General features: G+C 48.4%; 2 protein-coding genes across 2 annotated transcripts; one reads left to right on the top strand and one right to left on the bottom strand.

Annotated features, from left to right (window-relative positions):
* The first annotated feature begins 10,780 nt into the window (after positions 1-10,780).
* Positions 10,781-12,368, top strand: LOC146516016 (calpain-1 catalytic subunit-like). The gene is made up of 3 exons (XM_085161817.1): positions 10,781-11,354; positions 11,433-11,549; positions 11,627-12,368. Exons 1-3 carry the CDS (start codon positions 11,315-11,317, stop codon positions 11,725-11,727), a joined length of 258 nt encoding a protein of 85 aa, XP_085017943.1. The 5' UTR covers positions 10,781-11,314; the 3' UTR covers positions 11,728-12,368.
* aars2 (alanyl-tRNA synthetase 2, mitochondrial (putative)) lies at positions 11,851-21,727 on the bottom strand. Its single transcript, XM_085161805.1, has 22 exons — positions 21,125-21,727; positions 20,665-20,853; positions 20,438-20,583; positions 20,177-20,368; positions 17,736-17,880; positions 17,506-17,651; positions 17,321-17,429; positions 17,185-17,223; positions 16,957-17,071; positions 16,673-16,800; positions 16,391-16,529; positions 16,147-16,316; positions 15,955-16,068; positions 15,649-15,789; positions 15,429-15,566; positions 15,248-15,351; positions 13,895-14,003; positions 13,700-13,825; positions 13,479-13,589; positions 13,226-13,309; positions 12,900-13,013; positions 11,851-12,618 (listed from the first exon to the last, which is right to left on the bottom strand). Exons 1-22 carry the CDS (start codon positions 21,551-21,553, stop codon positions 12,454-12,456), a joined length of 3,153 nt encoding a protein of 1,050 aa, XP_085017931.1. The 5' UTR covers positions 21,554-21,727; the 3' UTR covers positions 11,851-12,453.
* Positions 21,728-21,752: the final 25 nt, after the last annotated feature.

Below are 21,752 nucleotides of genomic sequence, written 5' to 3'. Positions count from 1 at the left end.
CCTCTGCTAGCCTCCACCCACCTCCAACCGCTCAGACATACACCTCCCTCTGAGCACAGCACGTGACGTGTTTACTGTATTTAAGACATCATATCACGCACACAGAGACACACACACACACACACAGAGACTCACACTTACCACCATCATCATCAGTGCTCTGCTGCCCCGCCCATTCTGAGCACCTTCAGCTTTACACAGCACCCAATCAGAACAACAGTCGCCTCAAGGCGCTTTATACTGTACAGTAGATCCTACAATAATAATAATAATAATAATAATAATAATAATAATAATAATACAGAGAAAACCCAACAATCATGTGACCCCCTGTGAGCACTTTGGACAGTGGGAAGGAAAAACTCCCTTTGAACAGGAAGAAAGCTCCAGGAGAACCAGGCTCAGGGAGGCATGACCGGGAGCAGCCCTGGAACAGTGCAACTGAAGAGCGCCCCCTGCAGGCAAACAACTCGTTTTAATTGATCCTAATAATCAGTAAATGTCATGTTATTGCAGTGATTTCCATCCACAGCAAATCTGATGCAAATCATGTTCAGCAAAGCATCTCCATCCTCCGCTGATCCATCCGCTCAGGTTATACAGGTGTTGATCAGAGTGGAAGTGCTGTGATTGGTCAGAATCAGCCCGAGATACATTCATAAAACACAAACCCCTGTCACAGGTGCTGTTGGTCTCCTGTTTCTATGGCAATTTCTCCCAATCAGCTGTTCATCAAACGTTTTGATGCTCTGGTGTAATAATGTGTGTGAATGCATTATCATCATGTGACGATAGCCACCTGTGCCTTCAAGTTCATGTTTTATTTGCTGTGTCCAGGTAACATAGACACATCCGTCAGATCAGCACGCCGTCAGATCGCCATACCTGTATCATCAAAACGACACAATGAAATTCTGCAGCTCAGAGCGCCTCAGTATCGCACATGAAGTAACACTTTGAGACAAGACGTATGTCAATAAACATGTACAGCGTGCCCAGTGATTGTGCAACATACTGTCTGATGTCTTAGCAGTTCAGCAGGTTGATGGCTTGAGGGTGTCGCCATGGAGATGGCGTCAGGCAAAACTACAAAAACGTGTCTGAATTTCAAAGAGAAGAAGAAACGACAGGAGAAGAAAAGCAAAGAGAGGACGTCACATTTGTTTCAGCCAAAAAGCCGCTGACCCCGCAGTTCCTCTGATGTCCAGCAGAGGCAGCAGTGAGCCATTCCCCACCCACTCCCACTTTAAAACAGCTGGTCAAGGTTAAAACAGGTGATGTCACGGCGTGGGAGTCTGTGCTCCGATGGGGCTCCGGAGAGTTACAGGTGTGACAGCAGCTTCCGGTTCTCCATGGATCCGAACGTCTGTGTGTTACAGGTTCAGGTGTGTGTGAACATAATTCACTGTTAACTGATATCACGCTGCTCCTTCACCTCTGAGCTCCGCCCTCTACCTTATACCTGAGACCCAGTCTTGCACACACAGCACACCTCAGGATGGCGAGCGCAGCGGCTCATCTGGCGAGGAGGAAGGCCCGGGTGGAGGACGGCCCGGGTGGAGGACGGCGCCGGCAGCCGGGCCAATGCGGTCCTCTTTAACCAGCAGGACTTTGAGCAGCTGCGAGCCGAGTGCAGACTGGCTCGCTGTTTTGTGACCCCGCCCTCCCGGCAGACCGGGACTCTCTGGGATACGACCAGCTGCGGCGCTACTCATCCAAAACCAGTGGCGCTGAGTGGAAACGGCCGTGGCTGAGTGAAACGTGCAATGATTACCGTTGGGCAGTTCTCTGATCAGCCATCAGAAATGTCTGCCATGACAGAGACTTCACCCTCTGACGCCTCGGTCACCCTGACCCCTGACCTCTGACCCTGGTCTGTGCTTCAACACAGGTTAAACGTACGCCTCACTGAAGACTGAGCTCGGACTCCGGTCCTGCCTCCACGCTGAATCAGACTGCAGGCTGGGCGTCCTTCCTGCGCCCTGTCGGTCACATCTGTGCGATCACGTGGAGGAAACAGGAAGCGCGTCTGTGTGTTACTGCGTTGTCATGGCGTCAGGTCTCTGTCCTGTTTTATATTTGAGAAAAGCTTTAATACGTAGAAGTTTTTATGTTCCCGAGCCTCTGAAGCTGAGAAATCATTCATGAGCTCATGTGTTTGTTTAAGCAGTGCTGAGATGCTGACCCTGTTATTAATAACAACAATAGACACACCAGTAAACACACTTCACCCAGATTCAGTCTGCCTTCATTTACACAGCTCTCGCTGCTTCACGCTGGAGCAGTTTGGCAACAGTGGAAAAGAAGAACGACCTTTTAACAGGAAGAGCCCTCTAACAGATCCAGGATCAGCATGAAGAGCGTGAGCAGGCCTGCGCAGCGGCCCGCCTCGCTCTGTTTCGTGAAGCGTTTTATCAAAGAGCCGTTTAGACCGAGCGGCTCAGACATCAGAGAGAAAAGAAACGAGCTGCTGTGTGCAGGAAGAGGGCGGCTCCAGCCGTTAAACATTAATGAGATAACGAGCAGCCGAGCTGCTGCACAGGTGATAACAGGGCTTCAGCTGCTGTCTTTCAACAGTGTGCAGAGTGAGCATCGCGTAACGACGTGAGCTGACCTTCTCAGTGACATCAGATCTGAGCACGAATTTAAAATAACGCATAAAATAAAAACAGGTGACAGGAGCCGTTCCTGCTCGTCTGAGTCGCTCCTCGGGCTTCTGCACGAGAAAAATTTCACATCAGTCGTTTCTCATCAGCTGTCCAGACCTCCATATGTGATTAATGCCGTATTTAAGCAGCTGTTTATTGTGACTGCATCTCTCTGACAGCAGGAGGTGGTGGTGGGTGGAGGCATTTACTCAGTAAACACGGAGCGCCGCCCGGCCCGGAAAGCAAACAGAGCTGCACAATCAGTGATTTCTAAAGCTCGCCGACCGCCAACACACTCAGAGCGCTTCATAACTGGGCTCTTATTTTAGAGGCTCTGCTGTAGTTCCTCTGGTCCTTGTTTATAAATGATATTTGGTCCTGAGCTTCCTCCTGCTCTCAGCTCCTCGTCCTCCTCTGTGGAGAGCAGAAGCTCTGAATTCATAAGTTCTGATATTCAGAGAGACAGTGGATATACACTACCTGTTAAAAGTCTGGACACACCTTCTCACTTATTTCTACGACATTCGACACGACAGCGTTGATACTGAAGACATCAAATATATGAAGCAACATGTAGCAAAGAAAAAATAGATGCATATGTTTATATTTTAGCTTCCACCCTCTGATTTGTCCACAGCGCTGCAAACCTCTCAGTGAGCTTCATGATGTCGTCACCTGACGTGGCTTCAGCTCACAGGTGAGCCTGTCAGGGTTCATTGGTAGAGTTGGGCTGACGGCCTGTTTGACAACAGAATTCATCTTATGGGAGGAGCCAATCAGCTGATTAAAGAGAAACAAGAGTCCATCATCACTGTGTGAATAAATCCTGCACTTAACAGCGTACATCACTCTGTTGGTGTCGGGGACCCGATCCTCGGGGTCGACCAGTTTGTGGCACAGCGTGTTTTGGACCCGGTGTTTAGAAAAACTACATCTCCGGTGTTAGGATACTCCTGACACGAACGGGATCTCTTAGGCAGCGGTTGTCCTTCTCTCCTGGATCAGCTGGAGCTTTCCCAGCTTTGACAAATGTCTTGACCATCAGTGACTGTTGCTCAATGACAATCTGCAATTTTAATGATCAAGAAACTGACCTCACAGCCCATTGTTCACACAGTGGGCTGGTTTCAGTCTTTACTTCCTGTTTATAAGGTTGTAAACCTGCAGTCAGCTGAGACTGAAGCAGTCAGCTGACGATGCTGAAACATCCAGATGAACAGAAACTTTTGGGATTTCTGCACCTGGAAAATCGCACATCAACAACCAAGCAAAGGTGGTGACTCTACAGCATCAACAATATAAAACATGTTTGGAGTTATTTCACACTTTTTGTTTCCTACATAAAGTGTTCATTCATAGTTCTGATGCCTTCAGTGAGAATCATGAAAATAAAGAAAAACCATTAGATGAGAGGCTGTGTCCACACTTTAGACTGTAAAACGTCTGCAGCGCACGTAGATGAGATAAACAAATAGATGAAGTGAAACAGAAACTCTGAAGGACCCTCAAAGTGAAGCTTTGAGAGTTTTTGTGCCTGTCAGACTTCTTCTCTCCCTCAGCAGCACTCAGTCAGTGTGACGGCGCCCTCTGCTGGTTCCTCGCAGCGTCTCAGCTGGACACCACCTTCTGTTGTCGTTGTGCTGGAAGGTGAAACTCATCTTGATCTTTCTGGGACCCCTGCAAACAGAAACCACCACGCAGACCGCCAAGGTGGAGCACACGGGTGCAGCTTGCAGGTGTTTGCATAACCTCCGCCCTCTCTGTCTGCAGGGTGAGCAGCTCTTACGAGGCCCTGAGCGGCGGCTTGAGCATCGAGGGCTTCGAGGATTTTACCGGCGGCATCGCAGAGAGTTACGACCTGAAGGAAGCCCCGCCCTTCCTGTTCCACATCATCAGGAAAGCCCTGAAGCTTGGATCGCTGCTCGATCGACGTACACACACACACACACACCCCACACCCCCCCCCCCCCCACACACACACAGGTCCAGATGTAGTAAAATCAGCCTCACCTGTTCTTCCAATCAGATCCTTTGATCATCATAAACTGATCGATGTCTTCTTGTTAAAGCAGAGTTCTTCCTTCCCACTGTCACCAACGTTCTTGCTCATCATGTGATTGTTGGGGTTTCTCTGTATTATTGTTCTTACTTCACAATATAAGCACCTTCAAGTGACTGCTGTCTGTTTGTGACAAATAGACTGAATTGAAATAAGCCTAATCTTGAAAGTAGAGATAGTGTCTGTCTCCTGAATCCAAACTGGAAGCTGGTTCCACAGAAGAGGGGCCTGAAAACTGAAGGCTCTGCCTCCCATTCTACTTTAAAATACTCTAGGAACAACAAGTAGGCCTGCAGAGCGAGAGCGAAGTGCTCTAATAGGGTGATATGGTACTACAAGGTCATTAAGATAAGATGGAGATGCTGAGGCACTGAAATCAATATATAAATCATGATGTCATGATCATGATGGTTTCCTGTTAATGTTACAGTGCCTGATGTCACTAAGCACCAATGACAGCTCTTGCAGCTCGCTCCAAGCCGAGGGTGCTCCATGGGGCACCTGTTTTTGCTCAGCCTGCTTCCTCAGAGCTGATAATCAGCCGTGACATCACAGACCTCTCAGAGATCAGCTGATCACAGGTGTGCCTGAAGGAGAGCTCCTCAGGTGAGCTGACCCTGTTTCTTGATCACCAGCTTTCACTTTGATCAGTGAGATTGAACTGTCACAGAGCCGCGTCCGTCTGGTGATTATTGATCACCACAGAGCGAGTTGGCGACCGTGTGATGAAAACGCTGTTTCAGGTGCACACAGGAAGCACGATGACCTCACGCACAGGAAGCGTGACCTCAGAGAGCTGGCTGTTAAAAACCCTTTTGCTCAGTTTTCTCCTCAATCAATCAATCAATCAATCAATCAATCAATCAATCAATCAATCAGTCTTTATTTGTACAGCAGTGTTGGTGCAGGTCAGGCAGCTGATGATGACTGTTGCTTCTGTGCAGGAGCTGACCTCTGACCCCTAGTTCATTGTATCCGGGGCCTCGAGGACCGACATCTGTCAGGGAGCTCTGGGTGAGAAACTGCCGTTCTTTGATTACCTGCGCAGGTGACCCGTCAGACCGGAAGGACCGGTTCCTGTAACTGAAGGAAGTCCAATCGCACCGCCGCGTTCAAATCATTTACAGTTTTTTCTGAATGCTTAAACCCTAACTGTGATTCTTATAGCACATTTTCTAAAACTATTAATACTTATAGCAAAACCACTCACTGAGTTTGCAAAACTAAAAGCACAAACACTGCTTTGCACTCAGTTTGCCATTTTGTAACACACACTTTGAAAACCTGTAGCTACAATCCACTGCACAGCACTCTTTTTGCAGAACTGTAAACACAACTCACTGCTTTACACTCAATTTCCAAATGATCAACACACTCCTAGCAAAACTATACACATTTATGGCTATTATTTACACTATTTTGCCAACTGTCTGGCACACTGTCACATGTAAAAACTTTTTTAGATAATTAGTTCACTTTGCAATCAGCCCAAGCACTATAATACAGGTAAGCTCTGTGTGTGGAGAACAATGGAGGGAGCAGGAAGAGTGAGAAGTAGAGGAGGCCGAGGAAGAGGACGTGGAGGTGAAGAAGTAGGATGAAGAGGACGACAAGGACAAGGAGGAACAAGAGGAGGACGAGGAGGGGGGAAGAGGACGAGGAGGGGGCAGAGGAAGGGTAAGAAGAGTAAGAAATAGAATTGCTGATGACATCAGAGCTACAATAGTGGACCATGTAATCAACCGTGGAATGACCCTGAGGGAAGCTGGTCGACGGGTTCAGCCTAACTCGAGCCGCTACACTGTAGCAAGCATCATAAGGACGTTTTGAAATGAGAATCGGTTAGTACAGTCACTTTGCACTAAGATTTGTAGCACTGCCATATGCTAATGAGAAACACAACAATACCATAGATGTAAAAATACTGAAATTGTTACTTTACAGAATTGCTAGATGACCAGATGCTGGGGGCAGAGGAAGCCTGTTCACTGCAGACCAAGAAACCCATATAGTCAATATGGCGATTGCAAATAATCCTATACTTGGAAATAAACACTTGTGTTTGTTTTGATGTGTGTAAATAAACACCAGTACTTGAAGTTTGGATCCCTCCATGTTTACAGACCTATGACAAAAGTATGAGCTCAAACTGACATGGCCTAGCTTGTGCACAGAGAAAGCAAAAGCCAGATGTGTTTTGTATTCATACCATCAGTGTGCAGTTGGCGCATTGTGTGCTTAGTAGATGATGGCTTGTGTGTACTGTTTGATACGAAAACACCATTTTTACGAAGGTGTGAAGAGTTAATCTAGCTGTGTTCGCTTTTGCAAGAGAACTACAATGTTTTGATAATTGGGTGACAGGTTTTCTTATTTGTGTGTAGAGTTTTGCAAAAATAGCCAATAGTTACAAAAAATGTGCTTAAGCAATCAGAAAAAACTGTAATTTGTCTGCGCGACGATTGCAGAGCGCGCTCGTCTGAAACGTTGAACATCCAGCAGGGGGCGACTGAGGTCTGCACGCCAGAAGCGGCACCTTTCAGGGTTCTGTACCCCATTTCTGCAGAGTCTGCCCCGCCCACATCTGATAACGTTAGTGGTTCATATTTTTTTTTTTTTTTTTTTTTCTTTTCCCGCCTGTCCCATTTGGTTCTTTAGCCGTCAGAATTGTTGTCTGAAGACCAACAAGGATACCCAATGGATTTATTTTGCCAAATGGATCATCATGGCATTGCCGTATTGGTCCATTTGATCGACCTTTGTTTTTATTATTTATTTTATTTTCAGTTGTTACAGACGGGACAGACATGAGTGAGGGATAGGAAAGGGAGAAAGAAAGAGGAAGGAAAAGAAAAACAGAAGGGGAGAGGGACAGTGAGAAAGGGGGGAAGAAAAAATATCTCCGGGATCACCTGTTGAGAGAAAAAGAATAGAAAACAAGCAAAAAAAACAAAACAATGCAACATACTATACACAACACCATCGCATTAATCTAGCTAAGTGTAAACAGCAGTAAATACTAAATATTGAATGTTGTTGTGCAGCACGCAGGACAGACAGCGCACAATGTGCTTTGAAGTAGCAGCCAAGAAAGGTGTGATTTAAGTCTACTAGTGGTTCATATTAAAGTAGATAAAAGTAAATTCTTTTAATCGTATCTGAGTCGATCAATCGATGATGTCAGTCGTTAGAAAACGCACCCATGTGCGGGGGACACCTGAGATGGTCTGTTTGTGTTTCACAGCCACAGCAGACACACCTGAGCTGGAAAATTCCCCTCAGCTGTGTGTGTGTGTGTGTTATCTTGTCAACAAACAATAAACATGCTGACAGGTGAGTGGGTGGCAGCTATAATTTCTATAGTAACAGAGGGAGACGCCCAGCAGAGTGCAGCCAATCAGACAGCAGCTTCCCCTGTAAAGGTGTCTGACTCCAAACAAGGAAACGGGTATGAAAACACCTGAGGCAGGTGTGTCATCCACCTGTCAAACATGTTGTTTACGTCTTACAGCCTGTAGAGTAATCAGAGTATCAGCTGACTGCGTGGCCTCACAGGCCCATCGGCAGGTTAAAGGACCAATCAGATTTGGCTTTGATGTCCATCAGCAGTTTCCCCTCGCCGACTTCATATTCTGTGTGTGCATTTTGTTTATTTGACTTAAGTCCCGCCCCCTGTCTGTCGTTGTCCAGGTGACTGCTGGTTGCTCGCCGCCATTGCCTCTCTGACCCTGAATGAAGAGATCCTGGCTCGAGTGGTCCCGCAGGGGCAGAGATGGAGAGTACGCCGGCATCTTCCACTCCCAGGTAGACTTTCAGAAATCGCCCCGCTGACACCTGCACGCCGTGGCGGCAGCTTTGCACTCACACTATAAAGCACATCAAGGTGCTTTATATTATACAATAATAGATACAGAGAAAAACCAACAATCATATGACCCCCTATGAGCAGCACTTTGGTGACAGTGGGAAGGAAAAACTCCCTTTTAACAGAAAGAAACCTCCAGCAGAACCAGGCTCAGGGAGGGGCGGGGCCATCTGCTGTGATTGGTTGGGGTGAGAGAAGGAAGACAGGATAAAGACATGCTGTAGAAGAGAGACAGAGGTTAATAACAGATATGATTCAGTGCAGAGAGGTCTGTTAACACATAGTGAGCAGTGTGAATGTCTCGGGGGAAGAAGCTGTTGGTGAGTCCGGAGGTGTGGGACCTGACTCACCTGAGGCACCGACCACAGTTGGTGGGCGGGGTGCGAGGGCTTACCTATGATGGTTTACCTGAGACAGGAGGATCTGGTGATGGGCTTCAGGGGTGGCAGGGGTCAGCCAATGATTTTTTTGGGTGGTGTTAATGACCCCCTGTGCAGAATTCCTGTTCTCAGTCGTACCAAACACCAGGAGAGCTCGCTCTCCACTGAGGAGCTGTAGAAGCTTCTGGTCCAGGTTATTCTTGGTGTTGTCACTTGGTGTTCGCTCTCTCTGCGGTAGAGCATCACTTCCTGTTCCAGTTCCAACACACGGTGGTGTTTCTGAGTAGCTTATCTGCTTACAATTTAATTAAAAACAGTTAGACACATTCTTTTTCATAGTCCAATCTTCACCTGCTTCATCCGAAGCACAGTCTGTGTACTCACTACCTAACTTACAGCCAAAGTATTCACTCACTGTGTCTGTACTGTTTCGCTAGCTTAGCTTAGCTCGTAAGCTGCAGTCATATAAACTGTGTGTGACTGGTGCAGGTGGAGTACCAGGGGCACATGGTGAAGCTGATCCGGATCAGCAACCCCTGGGGTCAGGTGGAGTGGACCGGAGCGTGGAGCGATGACTGAGTGATTTCAGGCCTCGTCAGGTGTGCTCTGCTCTCAGATCAGCTGCTTTAGACGGCACACCTGCTGATACAAGGAACCAGAATAACCCGTTAACCACGCCCTGTGGGCGTCACGTGTGCTCCGCGACATGTCTGTGTGGCTGTGAGCAGAACACGAACAGAGCATGAGCTGCTCTCAAAGCTGTTTTGACAGAATGAGTCACCTGAGCAGGTGTCCGTGAGTCGGCCCCTCCCTGCTCAGGCGGAGGCTGAGTGTCTGCTGCCCCCTGCTGGCAGGTCGCTGCAGGAGTGAGACATATATATATATATATATATATATATATATATATATATATATATATATATATATATATATATATATATATATATATATATATATGTGTGTATGTATATATATATATATATATATATATATATATATATATATATATATATATATATATATATATATATAGAAAGATGGCACTGGGATGCTGGGGCTGGTCGAGTTTAAGGTGCTGTGGACCAAGATCGAGAACTACCTGGTGAGTACAGGCCGGGAGAGCGTGATGAAGGCCAGGGTGGTAGAACGATTAGTATACCGGTTCCTCTGCGCGCTCACCAAACCTGACACACATTCTCACTAATCAGGTGTTATGACACCTAGCAGCAGGCTGGCACTCTTTCATGGCGATAACGTCTCATTTGTAGCCACAAAAGTTTAACATTATCTCATGCAGAGCTTAAATAATGCATCAGAGCACCACCTAGTGATGGGTTTTTGCCACAGCTGCCCCAAATTACCAGTATCAATAGTTAATGCACCAGTGTGCACAAACACTATAATCTAAATTAAGTTTTTAACTAAAATAGATAATTACTGCTGTTACCATGGACTCAAATGTACTTTTTTACTTAAAAAATAATAAAGCATATTATTGTCTGTGAAGGTTCTCAGTCATCCAGGTCATCGTAGTGTAAGGAGCTTGGAAAGAAAAGCGTCTGGAGTTTAAGTTGCTTCAAGACGTTTCACCTTTCAGCAGAGAAGCTTCTTCAGTTCTAGGGTCAAATGGTGGAGAGTCCTAGATTCAAACCCAGTGGGATGATAATAATAATATGTTTTATTATTATTAGTGTTGTTAAGATAAATTATTAGTTCGTTCATTCCTGAACAGAAGCAAATTTTGGTGGTTTGACGTTGTGATTTATTAATTAGTGACGGCGCAGAGACGCCCACACTGTAAAAAAATATTCTTCGTTTGTTGACTTGTTTTTGACAGGCGCTTTAAATCTGTTCAGGACTGTATATGATCATGTTGCCTGGCAACCGCATTAAAATCCCAGGTGAAACCAGAGCGCGTCACTGTCAGATCTCTGGAAGGTGGCGTGAGCGCTCGCTGGAGCAGCCCTCTTTGTTCCACAGTCTTTGTGCAGCTGATCGCACAGCTGATGGCACAGCTGGCCTGGTGAGGAACAGCTGGTGTTGGAGCTTGTTGGTCTGGTGACTCAGGCTCTCCTTCAGTCCTCGTTTATAAAGTGCTTTAAGAGCGGCGCTCGGTGGGGTAATTAGCCTGTAGCGCTTCGCGGCCCGTTTGACTCGAGCTAAACAAGTAAAAGAATGTTTGTGGCAGCTGCTCGAAGCTTTATTGATCCGCTGTGATATTGATAGCATCGATTAGTTTGGTCCTAGCGCTCCTTCACCCTCCATCCGCTGTGCTGCCTTTACCCTAAGATACACAACTGCTTTGTGCCCAACCACAAAAGAGGCGGAGTTTGATTGCAGGGACGTGGACAATTCAGGGACCATGAGCTCCACGGACATGAGGTCGGCGGTGGAAGACGCAGGTGAACTTCATCAGGCCTGTTTGCTTGCTTGAGTGCTTACCTGTATGTGCTCACGTGTGTGACCTCTGTGTGCTGCAGGTTTCTCCCTGAACAATCCGCTCCATCAGGTCCTGGTGGCTCGCTACAGCGAACCCGATCTCACCATCGACTTTGACAACTTCGTGGGCTGCTTGGTGCGTCTGGAGACCATGTTTGGTGAGTCGTCGCAGCCCTGAGTCACAGATGTTTCCATCTTCATCCTCCTCTTCATCCTGTCCATTTCCTCTCTGCAGACGCTTTCAGCGCTCTGGAGAAAGACGGGAACCATCGAGCTCAACCTGGTGGAGGTACCATCTTCATTATTAACCACACAGTGATCCTCACTCAGCGCTGATGACGCAGAAGCAGGCTCCTCCTACTGGTGACTCTAAGCAATTAAGAGTTGACCTTTTCATGACCCCTGAAGGGTTCCTCACCTGTAAGGAGGCGGAGCTCTGAGTGTAATGAAATGACAAAACAGTGAACAAAGTTTTTATTAATATTCAAACCCAAAACAAAGAAACAGCATCTCTGCAGGACACCTTTAAAGCTGCTGAGACTCTTATTTAGAAAGTCTACATGTTTACTTCCTGTTCACAACAGGAAGTTCAGGTGAATGTGAAGCTGCTGGTTTCTCGTTTATAACCAGTCTATGCGTTGGACGGGTCGTAGCTTTATTCAGGAAATGAAACTTTATTCTGAAAAACAAAGTTTGGTTTTAAGCTGAGTTGTCACCCCTGGCAGGCTTTTATTTTGAAAGCCCAGACTTGGTGAGGGATCACCTTTGAAAAGATTTAGGTGTGTTTGGTCACATGATTTAACACCTGTGTTTGTGTCTTTGCAGCGGCTCAGTGTGTCGCTGCTCTGAGGTCCTCGAAACGCCAGGTGATGAACCTGCTGGGTTCTGATTGGTTAATCCTCCCTGTGCTGTGATTAGCTGAGTGTTTCATGATGTAACCTTTCACAATAAAGAGAATAACGAGAGCATGGCTGTCTGTCCTCTTTGAAATCTAACTTCATGTGTTCAGAAAGTTCGCCTCAGCCTATCGTCCAATGAGAAGAGGGTCTCTTTATGACATCATCACTGCATTCTCTGGGAGGCGAACTCCTTGGCCCACCTCAGAGCCTCGGTGATGTCATTGCTGTTTCCTGTTCCCTTGGCAACCACCTCTGAGCCACCGGCGCTCCCGTTGAGGTGGCAACACACAGCCACTGCCCAATCAGAAGCGACGAGGGACAGCGAGACCTGCAGAGGAAGGGGCGGTCAGTTAGACGCTTCCTTTTCCTGATCAGACATTGTCCAATCAGCTCTGAGAATGTTCACCGTGTTTTAGTGATAGAAAGCTACTGTTACCACGGTAACTGAGCATTTAACTGTCTGGAAGCAGAAAAGTTGAGTTTGATCTCAGTTTCACTTACACCTTTGTTTGTAAATAAGAACGGCGTTTTTGATGTCACATCCTGTTAAGCCTCACATTTAAGACAAACATCACAGTGGGCGGAGCCTGTCTGCTTAATGGTAGTTACCTTGGGAACCTGACAGGCACACAAAACCTTGCCAGAATGCCTCTGGTGAGCGAGCAGCATCACATGACTGAGAGGAGCAGTGGAGCTCAGCTGGTTCACCGTCTTCATCAGAACCTGAAACATTAGAACCACATCAGAGCAGAACCTCAGTGAGCCGACAGAACCAGGCTCAGGATGGCCCCGCCCCTCCCTGAGCCTGATTCTGCCGGAGGTTTCTTCCTGTTAAAAGGGAGTTTTTCCTTCCCACTGTCGCCAAAGTTCTTGGTCATAGGGGGTCACATAATTGTTGGGTTTTTCTGTCTGTGTTATTGTCTGACGCTACGTACTGACAGAGAGTTGGTCTCCACCAAGTCCACCAGCAGCTCCGCCCTTCCGTGTTTCTCCTGCAGGGCCTGAGCTTGCACTGCCGCCTGAGAAAAGCATGATGGGAAAGAGTGTCAAAACTGTCCCCCATCACACAGTCAGGTGGATCACACGTAAAGTGCCTGGGTTTTATGACATCATCAGCAGAGCACCAATGGGTGGGGGTGTAATCAGCTCTGATTGATGAGCCCTGCGTGCGTCTCAGGGCGTGCTCACCTCTCTGGTCTCCAGTTTCCTGACTGCGGTGTTGCTCGTCCTCTGCAGAGCGCGGAGTCGACTCTGCAGCTCTCTGCGCTGCCACTGCGGGATGGGGGTGTTATCCACAGCCTGGGAGACACAGCACAGGGTCAAAGTGCACACAGGCTCACACGGGACGCTGGGACGCGCGCTGTTCCTGGGTCAGTCCACAGCCTCATACACAAACTCATCATACTTACATCTGAGAGGACGCCCACCTCCTTGGAAAAGCACTGGGCAGAGTCCAGGCAGGAGGGGGCGGAGCGTCCAAGTCTGGCTGACAGCGAGTCGACGTCCTGAGATAAAACGTGCCCCGCCTCCCGAGCCTGAGAGCACAGAGAGTTAAAAGAGCCTCATTTTATTCCACCTAATCATTATGTCATGACTTCACTGACCCGTGCCGCGTCCTGTCCCGTCACGGCAACGATGCGACTGATTCCTTTCACCAGCTGCCTCTCAGAGACGATCACCAGGTCCTCGATGGCGCCGGTCTGCAGCAGGTGACTGAACACAGAGACGGCCGGCAGAGCACCAGGTGACACGTTTACACCTGCTAGTTAAACGTAACCTCTCAAACAATGACAGGTCACATGACATCTGATTGTTCTGACTAATGGCAGCTGTGATATAACTGTAAATAAACGATGGAAGGGCTGCTGTGACGTCATCCCCTGGTTTCTTATTTAACCCTTTAAGACCTGCCATAGAACCAAGTCCACCAGAGCTTATATTATATGTTTACATGCTGTGGAGCCATTTTTGGGAGCATTTCAAGTTGCTATACATCAATACAACCATTACAGCCTAAATTTTAATAATATGTATGCATTAAGTGCATAGTAATTACATAAATTGCAAAAAAGTGAAATAAACTACAAAAAAATTAAAAATCGTTTTTGCTTTTTTAACATATATTTCTAGTTAGAGAAATTTAAGAGGCTTATCCCTCAAAACTGTAAATACAAAAAAGTTGCACAAACTAGTTTCCCACCACAGGAAATTTATTTTGAGTGTCTTCATAGTTTTATTTTTGAAATACACCAATTTTTATACACTGCAGGAAAAACAAAAATAAATATTATAATGCAAATTTGCAAAAAAGCAGCATATGCATCAAAATAAACTATTTCCAGCAGTGCAATATGAGTCCTAAGCATCCCAGAAACCACACAGAAAGTCATAAAGTCAAAGATAACTTTTAAAAACACCAGTATAGGCTCATGAGGCCCTGATGGTAAAAAACTACATTTCCGCGAAAATGACGTCACTTCCGGTTTCGGGCAGGTCATGGCGGACATGCGATAGTTCGCGCTGATGGAGTAGGAAGTGTTACAAACAGCTGATCGGATCAGCAAAGCATGTTTCTGGAATATTATGTTTTTGTTGCTGCAAGTGCTTTTTATGCAGTTTTTGCAAAACTATATGTGGAAGGAAACTGTGACCGAGGACAAGCTGATGGCATAAGATGTAAGTACAACTCCTCCGGTTTCATATGCAAAAAAAATTATTGTGCTAGCTCACGTGGTTGCAGAGCTACCGGGATTTAAAAATAGTTACGCAAAACAGAGCGTGCTGCTCTGACCGGCTTTAAAGGGTTAAAGCATGTTCACCTCGTTTTAACCCGAGGGACGTGTGTGTGTGTCTGTGTGTGTGTCTGTGTGTGTCTGTGTGTGTGTCTGTGTGTGTGTCTGTGTGTGTCTGTGTGTGTGTCTGTGTGTGTGTCTGTGTCCAGGTGAGCACAGACTCACGTTCCACAGCAGAGCTCCACAGACGTTTGTCTGTCTGACCGTTTGTCCAGCAGCTCGGTGACCGGCATCTCCACTGACACGACCCGAACAGGATCAGGATACACCTGCAGAAACAGGTGAGACCGCAGGTGAGACAGGAAGTGAGACAGGAGGTGACCCAAAATGCGAAGTCTGAGCTCACCTCGTCCACCGTCCTCAGGCCGCTGATGCCGCGAGCTCTCTGGAGGGGAAGCTCCTGACTGTGAACGATCTGATTGGCTGAGATGATGTCATTAACGCACCTTTCCACTTGCTGCAGCTGTGACACGCTCAGAGAGCCCTGAGGACAACACACAGACGCATCAGAACCTGCGCGGCCTGCACCACGCCGCCATTGTCGGGCTCACGGATGGCGGCCTGACCTTTACGCTGAAATCGAAGCGAAGGCGATCGGCCGACACGTGCGAGCCTCGCTGCTGCACCGAAGCGCCCAGAACCTTCCTCAGGGCGAAGTTCAGGATGTGCGTGGCCGTGTGCTTAACCATGCAGGACAGCCTGTGCACCTGGAACCCCAACAGGAAACAGGAAGTCGACCCAATAATACAGTCACATCACTGCGGCACCACGCGTCGCCGCAGTGATGTCACTGATATCAGACTGTGGATTGTTGTTTCACCTTCAGACCGAATTAACACTCCCTTTACATCTCAACTGAACCAGCTGTTTACCTGATCCAGGTGCAGCTGGAGCTTGTCGCCGGTCTTCAGGTTGTCGGCCGCGGTGACCCGATGGACCACGTAGCCCCCCGCCCGGACCACCGCCTCCACAGGAAAGAGCACATCCTGAGAGACAGGAAAGAGGTGGAGTCATAGGGACACAAACATGTTTCTCACGATGCACTGGGGGAGGGGCCTGCTGACCTGCGGCTCGTCCAGGGTAAAGTAGCCCTGGTCATGTGACTGGCCCCCCTGCTCGGCGTGGAAGCAGGTACGGTCCAGTATGACGCTGCAGCGCTGACCCTCGGAGACCTCCGGCACCAAAGCCTGCCCGTCGTAGAGTGCGAGAACTGTCGCACGGCACGGTGGGAACACTGGGAGGAAGGATGTGGACATCATTAGCTGACCGCCGAGGCTCAGGTGTGTTACCTGTGCAGGTGGAACATACCGTATCGACCCTCGGCCAGGCGGTAGTCATATTTGAGACTGTCGTCGGTGTGAGGAACGCCAAGACGCTGCAGCTCCGTCAGACTGAGGACGTCCAGCGTCACCTGGGCACGGTCACCTGCCTGCAGCTCTAAAGCCACCTGAGACACACAGACAGGTGTGTGGATCTCATTCCAGCAGGCAATGAAAACCTTTGTCTTTTCAGAATAAAAGCAGCCTTCTCTGTCCTTCACAGTAAAAGCCCTCACTGTTTGCAGATTAAGACCAGTGAATTGAGCCCCACCTTCTGGTTCTCGGCACTCAGGCGGTCCAGCTCCTGGCGGTCTACACGGACCCCCCTCTCCTCCAGGATCAGGTCCACCAGGTCCAGAGGGAAGCCCAGGTCCCGGTGGAGAGACCAAGCCACCGAGGCTGCCGGAAGAAAGCAAATAATGAGCCAGGTATGAACACCTGAGGCCAACAGGTGGGCTCGGCTCAGGCCATCGTCAGCCTCAGACTGTTAATTAAAGGCTTCATTAACATCCTGATTAACTCAGGTGTGTTCACGTGGTCAGAGTCTGGACTGACCGGGGAAGACTCCATGTTTGTAGTCCTTCCTGCTAAGCGTGCGCTCGATCAGCCTGCTGCCCTGCTGCAGAGACGACAGGAAGTGAGCCTCGTTCTCGTTGATGATGTCCACAATCTGGAAGACAAACACCATGATGACAATTTCCTGCTATATCACGTGACCCAACTTTCATGATCTGACTCTGAAAGTCAGGAGCGATGAGGTCAGAGGTCATAATACAAACTCACCCGGTCTGTCTCCTGGTGCAGCTCTGGATAAACGTTACCCTGGCAACAGAAACCAGGTAATCAATAAAACAGCCTTCAACTTACTGTAAAATGCAAAATAATGTCAGTTCAGAGGCATTATGGGATGGCGTTTTACCAGCAGGTCAGCGACGGTGGGAACTAGGCTGGCGAGCGTTCCCTGGGGAGCACGAAGGACCTCGACACAGAACCGAACCGCCCGCCGTAAAATCCTCCTCAGCACCAACCTGACACCCACACACAGGTAAACATAAGATGCCTGCCTCTGGCGTCACGCCGACAGCTGATTGGCAGGTAACTCACTCGGCTCCTGACATGCCAGGGTAAACGCCGTCAGCGATGCACACCGATAATGTCCGGACGTGGTCAGCTACGACTCTGTAGGCCAGATCCACCTGACCAACATCCACTGCCCCCATCCTGCCCCGATACGGCTCCACCCCCGACCTCTGAGGACATGGCGCACGTGTCACCATGACAACCTGTGCAGGACGCATTGTAACCTGTGTGTGCTCGTGTGTGTGCTGGCATACCTGGTGGATGGCGTGCAGCAGCGGTGTGAACAGATCCGTGTCATAGTTGGAGGTTTTGCCCTGCAGGACGCCCACCAGTCTCTCCAGACCCATCCCAGTATCCACGCTGAGCTGGGGCAGCAGCCGCAGACTGTGGTCCACCTCCCTGAGACGGGATGGGACCACGATTCAAGACAAAGGAAGTGCTCTAAGCATGGAGTAAAGTAACTACGCATGGACCAAAGTAACTACACATGGACCAAAGTAACCACGCATGGACCAAAGTAACCACGCATGGACCAAAGTAACTACGCATGGACCAAAGTAACCACGCATGGACCAAAGTAACCACGCATGGACCAAAGTAACTACGCATGGACCAAAGTAACTACGCATGGACCAAAGTAACTACGCATGGACCAAAGTAACCACGCATGGACCAAAGTAACTACGCATGGACCAAAGTAACCACGCATGGACCAAAGTAACCACGCATGGACCAAAGTAACCACGCATGGACCAAAGTAACTACGCATGGACCAAAGTAACTACACATGGACCAAAGTAACCACGCATGGACCAAAGTAACCACGCATGGACCAAAGTAACCACGCATGGACCAAAGTAACCACGCATGGACCAAAGTAACTACACATGGAGTAAAGTAACTACGCATGGACCAAAGTAACCACGCATGGACCAAAGTAACCACGCATGGACCAAAGTAACTACGCATGGAGTAAAGTAACTACGCATGGACCAAAGTAACCACGCATGGACCAAAGTAACTACGCATGGACCAAAGTAACTACGCATGGAGTAAAGTAACTACGCATGGACCAAAGTAACCACGCATGGACCAAAGTAACTACGCATGGAGTAAAGTAACTACGCATGGACCAAAGTAACCACGCATGGACCAAAGTAACTACGCATGGACCAAAGTAACCACGCATGGACCAAAGTAACTACGCATGGACCAAAGTAACTACGCATGGAGTAAAGTAACTACGCATGGACCAAAGTAACTACGCATGGAGTAAAGTAACTACGCATGGACCAAAGTAACCACGCATGGAGTAAAGTAACTACGCATGGAGTAAAGTAACTACGCATGGAGTAAAGTAACTACGCATGGACCAAAGTAACCACGCATGGACCAAAGTAACTACACATGGAGTAAAGTAACTACGCATGGACCAAAGTAACCACGCATGGACCAAAGTAACTACGCATGGACCAAAGTAACCACGCATGGACCAAAGTAACTACGCATGGACCAAAGTAACTACGCATGGAGTAAAGTAACTACGCATGGACCAAAGTAACTACGCATGGAGTAAAGTAACTACGCATGGACCAAAGTAACCACGCATGGAGTAAAGTAACTACGCATGGAGTAAAGTAACTACGCATGGAGTAAAGTAACTACTACATACTACATAAAGTAATTATGTTTAACCCGAGTGACCCGGTCAGCTGGTGGGTAACAGGCATCTCTGAAAACGTTAGAGCACTTGTGCAAATATGTGATGTCTTGATGAATCGAGCAGATATTAGAAGTTTACACAGAAACATTCTCACATGAAAATATCTTCAAAGTTTATTTTGTGACCCAGACAAAGTAATATTTCAAACTCCGCCCCTCTGTGTTCCTCCGCCACTGCCTCGTTTGAGTTTTGGACGAAATGCATTCTGGGATATTGCATTTCGTCATTTCGAGCTGATTGGAGACCAAAACAGCCAATCAGATTTTTTTGCATCCAAGTCTGTGATTGGCTGGTTTTGTGGCACAAATATAACGGTGTAGAGAAAGAGTTGAGCGCGCACGGCAGAAATGTTGCGAGCGCAAATGCAAAAACTGAGCGAGAGGGGCTGCTGTTGTGTGTGTGTGTGTGTGTGTGTGTGTGTGGATAATAGCAAACACTGAAATACATTTTCTGCACGCAGCAATGAATTTTGTTCACTCAGATTCAGCTTTTCTTCGCTCAAAATAAATTTCTCCTCAAAATACAACACTTGCGCCTGCAATTTTTTTTACGTGCGCTCAGAATAGTGGCACAAAAATAACGCCATATATCTGGGGCTAGCTTTAAACCCAATCCTCATAGTTAATCCCGAATGATCAGATAAATCTCTGTCCTATTACACAATCCTTCACTCTGTGGAGATCTTTACTAAAAGTAAAAAAATAATTAATCCTAGAGTACATATCACGTCTCGCTGAATAAAATGTAAATTTGCGTTCTTTTTTGTGTAAATATCTCCATATATCTATAAGCCCCAACTCAGATAGCATTGTTGATACTTGTTTCTCTAATTTTGTTTGATATTGCGTTTCTTGTAGAAACGCAATATCAATTTGTTCCCTTTTTAAACTTTGAACCTATCTCATGACTAAGGTAGTCTCATGTGGACAAAAGTGGTCTCAGGCAGATTAAAGGTGCAGGTGAGTCATGTACCTGTTGTACTGCATGAAGACCAGGTTCCAGATCTCCACCACCTCTGGGCTGTCGGCGTTGACGAGCGCCGCCGCCTCTCGCCCACCGACGTGGTCATAGTGGATCTCGGTGCAGGGACCACAGGGCCCCGTGTCCCCCATCTCCCAAAAGTTGTCCTTGAGTCCGAACGGCAGCAGACGGTGGGCGGGGACCCTGAAGGGACAGCAAGGGTCAGCTGACCTGTAGCAGCGCGGCCCCAGCTGCAGACAGATGTGCACCTACCCGATCTCCAGCCAGATGTTCCGTGTATCCTCATCCGCTGGCAACCCCGCTGCTGCATCACCGCCAAAATAAGAGACATACAGCCTGTCAGCAGGTATCCCGTAATGCTGTGTGAGGAGGCTCCACGCCATCTGACACGCTTCCTCCTGAGTGCACACAGAGCAGAGTGAGCCTCTTTTAAACAGGAAGTAAACTCCCACCTTAAAGAAAACAGGAAGTGGACCCACCTTGAAATAGTCTCCAAACGACCAGTTTCCCAGCATCTCAAAGAAGGTGTGGTGGTAGCCGTCCCGGCCCACGTCATCCAGGTCGTTGTGTTTGCCGCCGGCTCGGACGCATTTCTGGCTGTTGACCACGCGGCGGTACGACGCCATGTCGCTGCGAGGGTCCGCTGTGCCCAGGAAGATGGGCTTGAACTGTGCGCCACACAAGGATGGAGAGAAGCCTCTGATTGGTTAAATCACAAGGTTTTTAAAAAAAGTGCTTCTCACGTGCACACACACATTAAAACGTCATACACACAGAAGCACGCAGACCCACTTCCTCCCCCGCCACCTGTGTTTACCTGCACAGGTGTGACAACTGTTGTTAATCTGGACTAAAATATTCAATGAAACGAAACATAATAAAGTCTAATCGATCCGCAGTCAGCCTCTCACAGGCTCTTATTTTGAAATCTGTACTGACCTGGTTCATGCCGGCGTTGACGAACAGCAGGCTCGGGTCTCCTCTGGGCCGGACCGGGGAGGACGGGACCGGCAGGTGTCCGTGTTTGTCCCGGAAAAACTCCACGAAGGCGCTCCGGACCCGGGCGGCGGGCAGCGGCGGCGGAGAGCCGCTGAAGGAGCGCTCTGAGGCGGCGGAGAGGAAGCCCGGCGTCCCGCTGAGCGGCCGGAGCCTCCGCAGGAGCAGCCTCATCATCCAGATCACAGCGAGCCGAGCCGAACCGGTACCGCAAGGTCTGCAAGCTGCCAAGAGGCGCATGCGCACAGCCAGCCGTTTCTTCTTCTCGCGAGGGTGTAAAACCGTCAGAGCTGCGCCGCCACCTGCTGGTGCCACGGTGGAACCGCAGCGTGACGTCATGCACAGCTGAGCGCAGGTTCTCCTGCAGAACATCAGCTGATCACGGAACCAGCGAGAAAGGTGACGTCACGGGTGCCCGTCAGAGAGTAACTAAGAACTCGTACTGCAGACTGAGAGCACAGCTGTCTTTAAAGTCACGCAGCAGCGCGTTTCTCCTGTTTCACTGTTTACGCCTCTTGTCCTCGGCCTGGGGAGACGCTGCTGACACGTCGTTATAAACACAAGTAAAACA

This window comes from Neolamprologus multifasciatus, chromosome 6 (assembly GCF_963576455.1).
Source record: "Neolamprologus multifasciatus chromosome 6, fNeoMul1.2, whole genome shotgun sequence".
Classification (NCBI taxonomy): Eukaryota; Metazoa; Chordata; class Actinopteri; order Cichliformes; family Cichlidae; genus Neolamprologus; species Neolamprologus multifasciatus.
The sequence above is the reverse complement of the archived record's forward strand: the minus strand, read 5'-3'. Positions and strand labels throughout refer to the sequence as shown.

What these genes read in the sequence shown, in the direction of transcription:
- LOC146516016 (XM_085161817.1), top strand. Translation starts at nt 11,315, where the DNA reads ATGAGCTCCACGGACATGAGGTCGGCGGTGGAAGACGCAG. An exon ending in GTCGGCGGTGGAAGACGCAG is followed by an intron (nt 11,355 to 11,432) that starts GTGAACTTCATC and finishes TGTGTGCTGCAG; the next exon opens with GTTTCTCCCTGAACAATCCG. An exon ending in GCGTCTGGAGACCATGTTTG is followed by an intron (nt 11,550 to 11,626) that starts GTGAGTCGTCGC and finishes TCCTCTCTGCAG; the next exon opens with ACGCTTTCAGCGCTCTGGAG.
- aars2 (XM_085161805.1), bottom strand. Translation starts at nt 21,553, where the DNA reads ATGTTCTGCAGGAGAACCTGCGCTCAGCTGTGCATGACGTCACGCTGC. An exon ending in GTCTTCATGCAGTACAACAG is followed by an intron (nt 17,881 to 20,176) that starts GTACATGACTCA and finishes ATCCCGTCTCAG; the next exon opens with GGAGGTGGACCACAGTCTGC. An exon ending in CCACCGTCGCTGACCTGCTG is followed by an intron (nt 17,224 to 17,320) that starts GTAAAACGCCAT and finishes TTCTGTTGCCAG; the next exon opens with GGTAACGTTTATCCAGAGCT.